This window comes from Sinocyclocheilus anshuiensis, unplaced genomic scaffold, assembly GCF_001515605.1.
Source record: "Sinocyclocheilus anshuiensis isolate Anshui unplaced genomic scaffold, SAMN03320099.WGS_v1.1 scaffold1430, whole genome shotgun sequence".
NCBI classification, from domain to species: Eukaryota; Metazoa; Chordata; class Actinopteri; order Cypriniformes; family Cyprinidae; genus Sinocyclocheilus; species Sinocyclocheilus anshuiensis.
In genome coordinates this window covers 1,664,448-1,678,488 of record NW_015555721.1, presented here as the reverse complement: position 1 = coordinate 1,678,488, position 14,041 = coordinate 1,664,448, and the positions used below count along the sequence as shown (strand labels likewise).

General features: G+C 39.2%; 1 protein-coding gene across 1 annotated transcript in view; it reads right to left on the bottom strand.

The window, feature by feature from the left end:
* Positions 1-14,041, bottom strand: part of LOC107672436 (protein sidekick-2-like) — a 161,433-nt gene that overhangs the window by 21,505 nt on the left and 125,887 nt on the right. Inside the window, exons 17-37 of the mRNA XM_016465621.1 lie at positions 14,022-14,041; positions 13,636-13,817; positions 12,879-12,994; positions 12,514-12,709; positions 12,318-12,416; positions 12,047-12,238; positions 9,972-10,093; positions 9,772-9,881; positions 9,545-9,695; positions 8,288-8,525; positions 7,456-7,571; positions 7,181-7,370; positions 6,996-7,094; positions 5,889-6,083; positions 5,604-5,805; positions 5,397-5,500; positions 5,057-5,127; positions 4,812-4,947; positions 4,158-4,214; positions 557-658; positions 286-401 (exon numbers count right to left, since the gene is read on the bottom strand). Of these exons, the coding sequence (XP_016321107.1) occupies positions 286-401; positions 557-658; positions 4,158-4,214; positions 4,812-4,947; positions 5,057-5,127; positions 5,397-5,500; positions 5,604-5,805; positions 5,889-6,083; positions 6,996-7,094; positions 7,181-7,370; positions 7,456-7,571; positions 8,288-8,525; positions 9,545-9,695; positions 9,772-9,881; positions 9,972-10,093; positions 12,047-12,238; positions 12,318-12,416; positions 12,514-12,709; positions 12,879-12,994; positions 13,636-13,817; positions 14,022-14,041 (2,814 nt within the window). The remainder of the gene's footprint in view (positions 1-285; positions 402-556; positions 659-4,157; positions 4,215-4,811; positions 4,948-5,056; positions 5,128-5,396; positions 5,501-5,603; positions 5,806-5,888; positions 6,084-6,995; positions 7,095-7,180; positions 7,371-7,455; positions 7,572-8,287; positions 8,526-9,544; positions 9,696-9,771; positions 9,882-9,971; positions 10,094-12,046; positions 12,239-12,317; positions 12,417-12,513; positions 12,710-12,878; positions 12,995-13,635; positions 13,818-14,021) is intronic.

The window sequence follows — 14,041 nt, the reverse complement described above, 5'->3', positions numbered from 1 at the left end:
TGTCATCCATACGTGAGACTTTTCAAAAAGGAAAGGAAAAGCTTTTTTGAAACATACCTTTAATTGTGAACATTTTTACAAACTCATGTGAGCACTTTCGTGATTCATTCGTGAATCTAGCATTGCTAGTTCTGATTCTACAGAAACACACAAGACTTGATTGCTGAAATATTATCAGAAAAAAAATATTCTCAGGATGGCATATTGGCAGACAAGGATTTATCATGTTTCACTGGGGGACAGCAATATTTTAGGGTCTAGCTGAAGCACATCAAAATGTTGTACCTTATAGCCTTGAATATCCCCATTCTGGGCCTCCACTGGAGGAGGGTCCCATGTGACATCAAGCTGAGTAGCTGTTGAGGACTGGATAGCGGCATTCTGAGGTGGAGCGGTGGGCACTGATGAGAACAGAGAGAGAGACGATGAATCCTAGACCGTTTGAACTGATTTATTAGACTTTATACTGACTGACAGCACTACTGCATGTTTTTATTAGACTGTGAAATCAACAATATTGACTTAGAGCATCAAGGAGGAATATTTGTACCCTTACCCGCCTCTCCCACGAACACTTCCTGTGGCGAGCTGGTGGGCCCTTCCCCTACTGCGTTATACACGCTCAGTCGGATCTCATAGCGCTTGTGTTTATTCAGATCTGAACAATGGAGAAAATGTGCACACATACACACTATATTAAATATAGCATGATAAAATCTTAAGTGGTGCTAAAATGTAATGATCCCGTTCCACTGAAGTGAGATGTTGAGAGGAAAAGTCAATGACAGTGTGGAGAGAAATGGGCACAGTCAGACAAGACCAGACGTGATAAGAGAGACAAATGAGATTGGGCTCTCGCGTGAGCAAATAAACGAGGTGTGAGAAACAGACGTTACTAGAGTTTGGCAGGAGGGAATGGATGAGTGGAAAGCAGTGTTGTGGAGTGACTAACTAAAGAATTAGCGATAGCTGCTAACTTAATGTTCTTCAGTAGTGTGACATTTGCTCAGTTGTTTTAAAAACGGTAATTTTTCCACTAACAAACTAATGTTCATCTAGACAGTTCATTTAAAAGAACCAATGTGAAAAGTTATTCACAGATTTGAGTCCCTGTGCAAATGTGAACATCTTTATTTGTATGAATATGCAAAATAGTACAATAACATAAATTAATATAAAATATAATTAAATTTCATTTTTATGGTAATAAATAATAGAATTTGTAACTAATATTAAGAATAACTTTTCAAAATAATATATTATTTATTTACAGTAAATGCCCTTATCACAATTTTTTTGTATTAAATCTGAGAAAAAGGCAAGGCAAGGCAAGTTTATTTATATAGCACATTTCATACACAATGGTAATTCAAAGTGCTTTACATAAAAGGAAGTAAAATAATCATAAAAATAATCACAACAATAAAACAAGGAATTTAAAAACTTTTAAAATGATTTAAAAATTGATTTAAAATGAATTTAAAACAGTTAAAGATAGAAAATGATTATATATAAAATATAGTGCAATCAGTTCGGACGTAGCACAGTGCTCATTCAATAAATGCACAATTAAACATATGAGCTTTGAGTCTGGATTTAAATGTGGCTAATGTTTTAGCACATCTGATCTCTTCTGGAAGCTGGTTCCAGCTGCAGGCGGTATAATAACTAAAAGCGGACTCCCCTTGTTTTGTGTGAACCCTTGGTATTTCTAACTGACTCGATCCTAATGATCTCAGTGGTCTGTTAGGTTTATATTCAGTGAGCATATCTGCAATGTATTTAGGTCCTAGGCCATTGAGTGATTTATAAACGAGTAAAAGTACTTTAAAATCGATCCTAAATATAACTGGAAGCCAGTGTAAAGACCTGAGGACTGGTGTGATATGCTCAGATTTTCTGGTTCTAGGCAGAATTCTAGCAGCAGCGTTCTGGATGAGCTGCAGCTGTCTAATGGTCTTCTTGGGAAGGCCGGTGAGGAGACCATTACAATAGTCCACCCTGCTGGTGATAAAGGCATGAACAAGTTTCTCCAAATCTTGACTGGAAACAAAACATCTAATTCTTGCAATGTTTTTGAGATAATAATATGCTGATTTAGTTACAGCTTTTACATGACTACCGAAACGCGGTCCAAGTATTGAGCCTTGTGGGACTCTGCATGTCATGGATGTACATCTAGACTTATGCTATCCTATACTCACATAATAACCTCTCACTTCTAAGTAAAATAAAAACAGTAATATTGTGAAATATTATTACAGTTTAAATTAACTTTTGTAATAATATATTTTGAAATGTAATTTAATCCTCTCACTCCTGATTGGTACTCAAAAAAAATTCTTATTATCCAACTTTCAGGATTCTTTGATGAATAGAGACTTCAAAAGGACAGCATTTATTTAAAATATAATGTTTTTGTAACATTATGAATGTCTTTACTGTCATTTTTTCCTGGCTATTAATTGAATGGTAGTGTGAGTATATATATACGGTATATATTAGGGATGCACCGATGTATCGGCCGCCGATATTTATCGGCAGATTTTTTATTATTTTAAAGCCATCGGCATATCGGAAATAGCACGAAAAGGGCCGATACCGATGGTTTATTAATTAACTGCATGGAGACAATGAGTTGCATGTCTGTTGCATAATCCAAAATTTTTCTCTGGGCAAAATAATTAAATACTTGCCAAAACAAAATCAAATCTGTACAAAATATAGTTTGTCGGACGGCATAGTACGGCCATATGCAAACGTGTCGCTGACGCATCCAACGAGTGAAATGCCCACTCTCAGCTGTAAATTCATCATAGGTAAGTCGCAATGGCAATGCAACCGGCGTTAGAGTTCATCTGAGAATATGTCACGAACCGCCAAGCATTAGGCCTACATTTAAGTAAAAATGAATGGCAGGTAATATGAAGCTTTTTGTTTGAAACCAGTGTAGAACACGGATTCACACAAGGTCACATCACACACCTGCAGCGTTTCTGTAAACGGAGAAAACAAAATAAAGCTATATAGGCTACATAAAATGGAATATATAGGCCTATACACAAAATATATTTCACTTAAATCATTAACAGGTTAACAAAACAAAAGAAAAAAAATTGTGTTAGGGTTGGGGTTAGGGCTGTGCTGATATAGCCTATATGTGAAGGATGATGTTTTACGTCGATAATGCGAGTGAAGAACAAAGCCTATAGTTTACATAATAAATAATAGGTTAGCATCCAGATACTTCGCGAATATGGAAACATTTGGATTCGTGCAGAATGAGTGAGGTAGGCTTCAGTTTCGTTTTTAAATTAATTTGTTTCGCCTTGACGCTTATATTTAGCCTAAATACAACTTTAGATGATTTGTTGTGGAGAGAAAGGAACTAAAATAGCCTAATTGTGTTTGTAATTTTGCTTTTATTTACTATTATTTTAGCCTACATTATTTATGAATGTAATAATAAAATGAAACGTACAGCCTACTAATTTAGGCAGTTTTTTTCCTCTCAAAACGCTTATAGGAGTAGCGTTTTTTTTTTTTTTATCCATGCTGAAACATTTTTAAATATCTTGAAAAAACTATTTAATATTTTTATTGCATTGACAGTTTTTTTCTTTTGTTTAATACATTTGGTCTTTGGTAAATCTAGAAAAGATGATGCTGTATTGGCTATGACTAAGAGAGATCATTCAAGACTCTCTTCATGATTGTTTTTTTCTTTTTGAGTAAATTAAACGTTGTACTTTATTATTATTACTATTATTGGCAAAAAAAAACGTTTAAAAAATAATGTTATTAACCGGTATGTTTTCCACTCAAACCGGTTTCACAGAGGAACGCAGGAACAGAAACGTTCAAATACCGATTCTGCTCGGAGTGAACCAATCTTTTTTTTTCTCGTTTTTAAGCCCTACTTTATGCAATTGACCAATATTGGTAACGTTCAAAAAAATCCTATCTGTGCATCCCTAATATATATATAAGAATATAACTTCTTTGCAGTTTTATTTTAGCTAAATGTTCAGTATTGTAGTTTGACTGTAGTTGAACTACTTAAATTATGAACAGCTTAAAGTAGCTTTCCCAACACTGGTATAAACGATGACGATAGAAACACTGATGAAAGAGCGAAAGCGAATCTCAGGACTTACTGTCCAGCTCGTATTGGGTAAGTGAGGATTCGGTCAGGTTCCTCATGCTGTAGGGGGCTGAAGACGGTAGGGCAGAGGGGAGAGGAGGCAGAGGATGGCAGCGAGGAAGACCAAAGGTAAAGAGGGAGAAGTATAAAGAGAATGTAAGAGAGAGAACAAGAGCTGTATTAGCACATTAGCTCATGCTAGCAGAAAGGCTGGCAGCTATAGAATCTGCCGTAACAGGGAAACACGAAACAGATGAGTTAGCATTTTTTGCTGAATTACCTTATCTCTTCATGTTTTTATACATGTAGTACAGTAGAAATTTGGTTTCCAGAGTTAAGGGTTGTTGGCATTAGCCATCAGTCTAATAAATAAATTAATAAAACTGAACAAAAGACTAATTTATTTAACAGACATTAACAAAAAGTACCATAGTAGTATCGTGTTTCTTTTTTTGGCTTGGTACCATGGTACTGCTATTTTTTTAAGTACATGGTAGTAATACATGAATATGATTGTCATTATAACATGTCAAGTTGTCATATCATACCATGACTGTACCATGGGACAAAATGCCTATAGATACCGCTGTAAATTTTGTAAGGGACTAGATAGACAAGTAGATACTAATCTTTGTTCTTTATTTGAGTAAGTTGAATGAAGACTCACCTGTGAGCTCGGCCCAGTTGGCAGACGGGCTATTAACTGTGCGCACCGTGAAGCTGCGTAGGCGGTCATAACGCAGTTCTCTGTAGCGTACTCGAAAACCAAGCAAAATACCATTGATCTCCTCATCAGGGGGCGGCTGGATGGGGTTGAACAGATTATGTCATTATCTCTCATTTGTAAACACAACGCGCAACAGATAAACACCCGTGTTCCCTCTCAGAACAGCGTAATGAATCGGACCTCACCTTCCAGCGGACCAGCACAGATGTGGTGGTGTGTGGTGTCACAGAGAGGATTGTGGGAGCTTTGTCGGGTGCTAATGGAACACAAACAGACAGTTTGTTCAGTTAATGACTGTGGAGCTGCAAAGACCCTGATAAGAGTGGAATAACCAAGAGTGGAAACCAGTTAATAGTGGTGTAACTGTTAGCAGGGTTCTGGTTAAACGCCAAAGGTCAAGCATGAGGTAACCCTGCAGTTTTTCCCCTTCACTGACTGTGTCCTATTTTGGCCACATTATGATTCATCTCAGGCCTCAGGAACTTGTTCCCCGACAGCATTAAAGCGTTTCGCAGTTGCCCCTACCGTCCTGTAGAGTGGTGATTGCCTCGCTCTCCTCGCTGTACTTGCTGTCCCCGATATCATTAGTGGCTTTCACTCTGAACTGGTAGGAAGTGAAAGGCTTGAGCCTGCGAATAGGAAAAAAGCTCAGTAGGACTGTGGCACCACCAGTTTTGTCCTCTATGACCCTCAAAGTTTAGAAAGTTCGGTACAGACTCAATTTAGGCTTACTTGTCTATGACGTATGAAGAGGCCTCATGGTTGACCGATGCGGAGTGGACGGTCCAATTGCTGTCGGGCAGCTCTCTGTACTGGACGGTGTAGTATCGGATGGGAGACAGACCATCGCTGCCTGGTTCCCATGACAACAGCACACTGCGGGCCTGGACCTCTTCCTGAGGCACAACGGGACGACTTGTGGGCTGAGGGCGTGCTGAGAGGAGATCAGACAAGCAGTTGCAATCAATGAAATGTAGTAAAAAGCACCTGAGCTTGTAAAGAGAGATGAAGCAGTACCTCTCTTCTCTGTAGTGACCACCAGTGCCTCTGCCGCTTCTCCCCAGCCCTTTCGAGTCTGGGCCGTGAGGCGGAATACATAAACACTCTCTGGTTTCAGTCCAGTCGCTGTATACTGTCGTGCACTTGGGTTGAGAACATCAACGTTGGCAGAGGTAATACTAGAAGAGTTTTTCCGGAAAGCAATCTGATATGCTAGATAAGAGACACACATAAACATTTCAATCAGAGGATTCTGAATTTAATCACCATGTAACTGGTTTTACATGCACTGTTCTGATTGGGATTCGAACTAGTGTAAAACCGGCATGAGGGGTAGACACATTAACAAGGATGCTAAAGACTGCAGCCTCTAGTACCTAAAGACCCAAGCTACAGTACCTAGCCACATTTGCTTGTGTGCCTCTTGAGGCCAGGGAAGTTAGATCTACCTGCCCAGTGATGTCTACTAGCTGGACTCTGTAACACCTTCCTAAAACTCACTCCCATCCGGGTCACGGCACCAATATAACTTGTCCTACTTACCACATTCTGGATGGGATTTGAATTGGCACCAAAGGACCATGCTAACAAGGATGCTAAAGACCACAGGCCCTTCCGTCAATCCCTAGTGTGCCTCATGAGTGGCAAGGAAGTGAGGTTACCTGCACAACTATCTCTACAATCTAGCCTTACACCTATCCGGGTCACGGCACCAATGAATCTGGTCCTACTCGCACCATTCCAAGCAAGATTTGAACCAGGGACAACTGGCATAGAAAGTGAGCATGCTAACAAAGACGTTAAAAAGTACGTGTAATACAGTACAGTGGCTAGTAATTGTCTAGTTGATGTTCTGGATCACTACTAGTTACTCTTATTGCAGGGCAAGTCTTGTCACAAGTCTTTGATCATCCATTTAATGTAACACATTCATTGAAGGCTGGTTAATTGCACTAAATTGTAGATATTCTACATAACAGTCATGCTCCAATGATATAGTCCTACTTGATGGGTGGTCTGCACAGTGTGTCATGGATTTTATCATCATATGATAACATTTTTATGATTTTTATGATCATATAGTACAGTATGTCAAGTACTAAAGAGACTATAAAAATAATTTACCAAGGATAATGCCATTTGGCTGGGCAGGGGGTTGCCAGATCAGTCTCACTGAGGAAGTCCTGACTTCAGGGAAAAGGATCCCGACTGGAGGCCCAGGTACTGTTTAAAAAATGTCAATGTAACTAGCACACCATAAGCAAGATTAATAACTTATGGTGGTTGTTAATTGCAGTTTAGACTCTCACCGTCATCAAGCGTGCGCTCAAAGATGGGCAGAGAACTAGGCATGCCATCTCCTATACGGGTGAAGGCTAGAACCTGGATCTCATAAAGCACATACTTCCCAAGACCAGTGAGCTGGATACTATAAGTGGCATTTCCCTCTACCGTCCAGAAACGCAGGGCTGACTCTGCATCCTTCTCTCTGTATACCACCTGAGAGGAAAAATAGATGCATCTCTTCACTACTACAATGGACTCAAGAACAGTAAATCTGGTAAGAAGCCTGTTGTCAATGTACCTTATAGCCCAGAATTAGTCCATTGCGGTCAGTCTCTGGTACTTCGCCCCAGCGGACCAGGACGCTGCTGGAGGTGGTAGCAAAAGCTGAGACATTTGCAGGGCCACTTGAGGGGACTAACGAATGGAAAAAACAAGTAATCAAGTAATTAACAACCATATGAGAGATCATACTTTCAAACAGGAACAGCGTGCATTTTGTCATTGATTGTACATGTCATATGTTTACAAGATAAAGCATATGCCAATGCAGTCTGGTTACAATTCAGTACGTGATGGTAAAAACGTGTTACCGACTGTGCTGCCAGCTGTTAATCAAACTGTGAATGAAAGACTGTTTGACTGATGATTGAAAATGACTTTTTTTTTTTTTAATCTTGCATGAAACAACTTTTAATGGACTAAGCAATGGAGAGCAAATGGAGAAAAAGACCCCCGGGAATTTCACATCTCCTCTAAAGTTTCAAACGAGATCTCAACATTCTCACAAACTCTAAAGTCGCTATGAACTCAAACGCGTCTCATCAGTTATCCGAATTATATGATCCACATTCATTTTATAGCAATATTCTCTTACTGTGTGCCTGCAATTGTCTCATTTATATCTATTTTTATTTCTCCTAAGCAATTTTAGGGGATACAAAGTCAGCTGAATCATAACTGCAAATTCCATTAAGACTCCTGGGCAATAAAAGTACAACATCTGAGAAATAAAGTGTTATTGTGGGCAGCCATCATAATTAATTCAAAGGTCAGCAGTGTTGCGAAAGCATTCAAGAAGGTTTTTACAAAGTACAAGAGAGGGAGGAAAGAAAGCACAGCAGATTTCTCACCTGACTCTCTGGTTCTCCCGTTAACTGGTTGGCTCCACGGTCCTGGCCCGATGCCATTGAATGCCTGCACTTTGACTTCGTATTCTGTCCACTCTTCCAGGTCCTCAATGGTAAACTCCCTCTCCTGCCTGTCAGGAATGATGTGGGACAGCACCCCAGCCTTGGAGCCTAGTCGAGAGTACTGCACCCTGTAGCCCACCAGCTCTGGATTGCCGTTGTATTCCCACTCTGGCAGCGGCTAGAATACAGACACACTTCAACTTAGAATACAAATTTTAGCGTCTTAGAAGATTTATCACTAGACAACCAGCTCCTTTCCCTGTTAGGAATATAACATCACAAATGAAACATCTCCAATACCCAAACGATTTCTCCCACAACAAAGAGATGCAAATGAAGACTTTTTCTTAATTTCATGCATGTCTCTTAAGAGTTTCAGAAAAGACAATGGGCCTCATTCACTAATAACTGTAGATTATTCGTATTTACACATGCAGGTGATCTTTCTTGAAACATTTCTGCCTAATTCACAATGTGCGTATGCACATGAATTTGTTTTTAACCTCGTTCTAATGTTAATGAATTTTCGAAATGAGTAATCACGCACCCAAGGTTAGATATTTGCATAAAACACGCCCAAACCATCTCCTATCTGCACAACCTTTTCTTTACGGCCTTTCATGACTATCAGCAAACATGATTCTTTCTGAAGACACATTCCTATCAAAGAACATGTACAGCAGGATTGCAATGGCAAGTGTACCATCCTCAAAACCAGTTCAAAAACAATAAACACCTTTTATGCAGACCCAGATTTAGAATCTAGCAAGCTGTACAAATTAATTTTTTGCATATGTGTGGTGTTAGAATAAATGTTTATACAAAAGTTATTGAAGAACCAGGATTTGTTTATTTGTGGTTTGTTTGTCACGATTTTATTTGCATGCAGATTTCACAAAAAAATGTTAGCTTGACCCAAATTAATAAAACAGTCTCACTTGTGCCAACTAATTTCAGTTAAGGAATCACGAATAACAAGGAACAGGAAAAATCTGAAACATCAATATAATTTGCTACTTAAATAAAACATGAGACTGGGACGTCCATTGAGTCCCCTGAGCTATGAATGAGCAAACACTGAGCAATAAAACTTTCCTCTGGGTGGAAATGCAATCTCAGGACTACTTAACAAAATAAAGCAAACACAATCAATTCCACATTCTTGTCCCTCTTACACATTCCAGGACACATACGTACCACCCATCTGAGCCACAGGCTGGTCTCGCTGGCCGTGCGGAGAGTGATGTTTGCGGGGGCGATGTCAGGAGGAGCCTGTAGGGTCTGGATCTTCCTAGATGGCTGGCTGGGTGGGCTTGTGCCTACTATATTCACCTGCCTCATTCGAAATCTATAATCAGATGGTAAATTAGGATGCAGCCTACAGACAATGTATGTTAGTACATCCCAGAATTCAATGGGTGGACCTGTAGTACGTGTAGGGGTTGAGGCCCTGGACCTCAAGGGATCTTGCATCAGGCTCACTGGCCAGCTGATGGACCCTGACCCACTCCTCGTTTTCTCCGATAACACCAATCTGCAACAAAGGAGAGAGAGAAATCAGTAATGGCTAATAAAAAGGTGACCGCTTGAGGTGAATGTTCAACGTAAATTAGTTCTGTACTACCTGAGCCTCTACCAGCCAGCATGAGATGGATGTTTTGCCATCATAGCCTGGTTTGAACTGCAGGGTTACTGAACGCGGGCTGATGTTAGAGATGGCAATGTTGGTAGGAGGTCCAGGCATCTCTATGGGAACAGGAGAGGTAAAGCATGCAAGATGAATGGTTGAAATGGCTCAGTGGGAAAAATAAAAGACTTAGGAACAATATTATAGCCATTCACTCACAATACCTCCTGCTGAATTAAAAAAAAATCAAGTCACACTATATTGAACAATATACAGAAGACTTTTACTTTCCACCTCACGCTTATCTACCTTGCGTTCTTTGAAAAAAATAATAAACGCCTTCAATATCAAAGAGAGAAGCACGTTGTCCTTATTTGCATGACACACATTTCTGTTTGCCATCAGTTAATTTTTGCATGCAGAAGCAGAAGCTTGCAAATTAGCATCACAGGGAACAAAAAGTGAGACAAGATAGGTTTGATTAAAAAAAAACAGTGTGATCCATCCAGCATACCGATGGTTCATTACAAGCATCTACAGAGGACAATGCCAAAGCATCTTTCCACAGTGTCTCGTCTCACTGTGTTTAGTGTCTGCTTCTGTCTAAGTGATGGCTGAAGATTATGAATATTAATGCACAAAGCCATCATATTCAGTGTGCCTTCATTAACTTCAATATTAAGAGTAAGGTTAATAAGGCCACACAGTAGAAAGTTAACATCCTAAGGGATGTACAACCCAGTTGTCTTTTCAGCTCTTACACTGACATCAGGGTTTAACGGCAATTATTTTTTCCTTTCTGTTCCTTCCTCTATATAAATATATATATCAAATTAAATCTTATGAACACAAATGAACAAATGAATGGGATAGTTCACCCAAAAATGAAAATTCTGTTATTAATTACTCACCTTCATGTCGTTCCAAACCTGTAAGACCTTCATTCATCTTCGGAACACAAATTAAGATATTTTTGATGAAATCCGAGAGCTCTCTGACCCTCCATAGACACCAATGCAACTGACACGTTCCAAGACCCAGAAAGGTAGTAAGGACATCGTTAAAATAGTCCATGTGACATCAGTGGTTCATCCGTAATGTTATGAAGCTACAATAATATTTTTTGTGTGCAAACAAAAACAAAAATTATGACTTTATTCAGCAATTTCTTGTCTTCCGTGTCAGTCTTCGAAGCACGTTTATAAGAGTACCACAAAACGTTGCTGTCTATGGAGAAAGCTCTCTGATTTCATCAAAAATATCTTAATTTGTGTTCTGAAGATGAATGAAGGTCTTATGGGTTTGAAACAACATGAGGGTGAGTAATTAATGACAGAATTTTCATTTTTGAGTAAACTATCCATTTAAAAGATTATACACATTCTTACTGTTTGTGGGTGGTAAGATTTTTTGAAAGAAGTCTCTTACTCTTAGAAAGGCTTTTACGGTTTTATTTGATTGAAACAGTAAAAAAAAAAACTGTAATATTATGAAATATTACGATTTAAATAAAAATCTGTTTTCTATTGTAATATATTTTAAAATGTAATTTATTCCTGTGATGCAAAGCTGAATTTTCAGCAGTCATTAGTCCAGTCTTCAGTGTCACATGATCCTTCAGAAATCAGTCTAATATACTGATTTGATGCTCAAGAAACATTTAGCATTATTATCAATGTTGGAAACAGCTTAATATTTTTTTGTGGAAACAGTGATACATTTTTTTCAATATGCTTTGACAAATAGTTCAATAAAAAGTAAATTTATTTGAAAAACTTACTAACCCTAAACCTTTGAACAGTTGTGCAATTTAGCATTGATTTATCATTATTTATACATTTATTTTTAAATCATTACAATAATTTTTTGAAAATTATTATTATTTTACAAAAATATTTGCAATAGTAATTAATTACACAAATTATACAGTCATTATATAATAATTTTTATATTTATGTTCATATTATTATAGTCATAACATTATTTTATTATCATTATTATATTATACAGACAACTTGAAGACACTTTGCTGGAGAATCCTGGAGTAAGAGAAAACATGAGAAGAAACTCACCTGGCGGCACACCAGAGGAAATGGTGGAGGACGACAGCTGACCTTGACCTTTGGAAGTCATACCGGCCACCTGAATGGTGTAGGTAGTGAGCGCGGTCAGACCGGTGACCCGGTACTCCTGTGTCAAGTTGGGCAGGTAATGCGTGACGCGAGTGTTTGTTCTGTTGAATTCCTCCCAGGAAATGCGATACCCTGCAGGCACAAGACAGAAAGCGGTTCGGCAGACAGACAGAAGATCAGGAGAAATCGCTAAAGGGGGTGGTTCAGATACCTGTGAGGATGCCGTTCTTCTCCGGCGGGTCTTTCCAGCTGACTTTGAGAGATGTGTCCAGGATTTCTGTGAAGCTCAGGTGACCTACAGGTCCAGGAGCTGAGTATACAGACACCCACATGGAGTCTTTTTAAAGGCCTTAACAGAACATTGTCATGGGTCGAGATGAATAGAGTACGTAAAAAAGTACACTCACTGTCTTCGTGGGTGCATGTGCGCAGCGGAGTGCTACGAGGGCCATCTCCCGGCGTAGTGAAGCACAACACGCAGGTGAAGTACTCCGTAAACTTCTTCAGTCCGGCGATGTAACCTACATGAACACTGTCTTGAAAATTGGGTCTCACAGTAACCAAGGTAACATCTTCCTCGTGGCCTGGTTCCCATGCCAACAGCTGAAGTAAAAAAAACGGACAGATGTGACCACTGTCGCTTAGCACTTAGCCAATGTGAATCCTGCTGCTGTCTCAGCATGACATATATTGGAAGTAATGAAAGCATTATTATAAAAGGGGCACTGCACTCTTGTGCTCGACCACTAGAGGGCAGTGGATGGACGCTCACCTTGTATCCCTGGTTGATTCCGTTGATGAACTGTGGGCTTGGAGCACTCCATGTGAAACGGACTGTGGTGGAGTTGACAGCCTCCGCTTGAACGTTCCCTGGTGGGACCGTGGGCACTGGAAAAGAGAAGATTTGACGAAGTGAGATGGTGAGGGAAATCAAAGAGTGGACAATCTATTAGACATGGTATATAAACTCTTATCTTGCATAAAAACTGAAAAGTAGTTAGTCTAATTGGTGATTTTGGCCTGTCACACCTCACAGGTCTGTATCTAACCCTTATTTAATTCAACAATGTCATACATTTGACATAATCTGTCATAATACTGTAGCTAATGTTAAATTTGATATTAAATGTTAGTCATATTCATATCAAACTACTAACTAAATTTAATGACCAAAAACATATATTCAGCTGTGACCCACATGTTGTGCGCAACCCTGTAACTGCGTGATTTTTCCCTATTACAACAAATTTTTAACTGCGACGCACAGGAAGTGACATAATTTGAACACTTCCTGCAACGTGATGACAAGAGAAGTAAGTCTTCTTATTCCATTTTCTCATTTTTTTCACAAATTGTAGTGTTGATGGCATTTTTCAAGTGTAACTATTCAACCCTGTTACTGTAAAAAATAATTAAATAGATAAACAAATCATTTTCTTTAATTTATGATAAATATTAAATCATCTAAATTATTTCATATTAAATTAAACTTTAAATATGTTGATATAAGATACTCTCAAGATCCTCACCGCCTTGCAGGGTCCATTCTGTGACTTTGGGGCTGTAGACGCCCTGGCCCGCCCCGTTATAAGCAGCCACCTCAATCTCATAGTTGGTCCAAATGATGAGGTCCTCCAGCAGGAGATTTGTTTGGTCTGGGTTGGTGATGTTTTTCATCTGACAGTCCACTGGTAATCCAGACAGACAGTACCTGAGCGACATGGTGGGAACAGTATGAGACAAGGGAAAAGCATCAGCCCCGTGGCTTTTGAGACTCAAAAATAGGAGTTCTCGCTGAGAGGACACTATTGGCTCCAAAGGGACGTGAAGCAGACGAGGGCCAGTGTACTCTAGAAAATGAAGTGCTGCTGAGAGCAGCTTGATTGTGTGAAGGACAGTCCCAGAGATCTCTCACCTGATGATATAGCCTTGAAG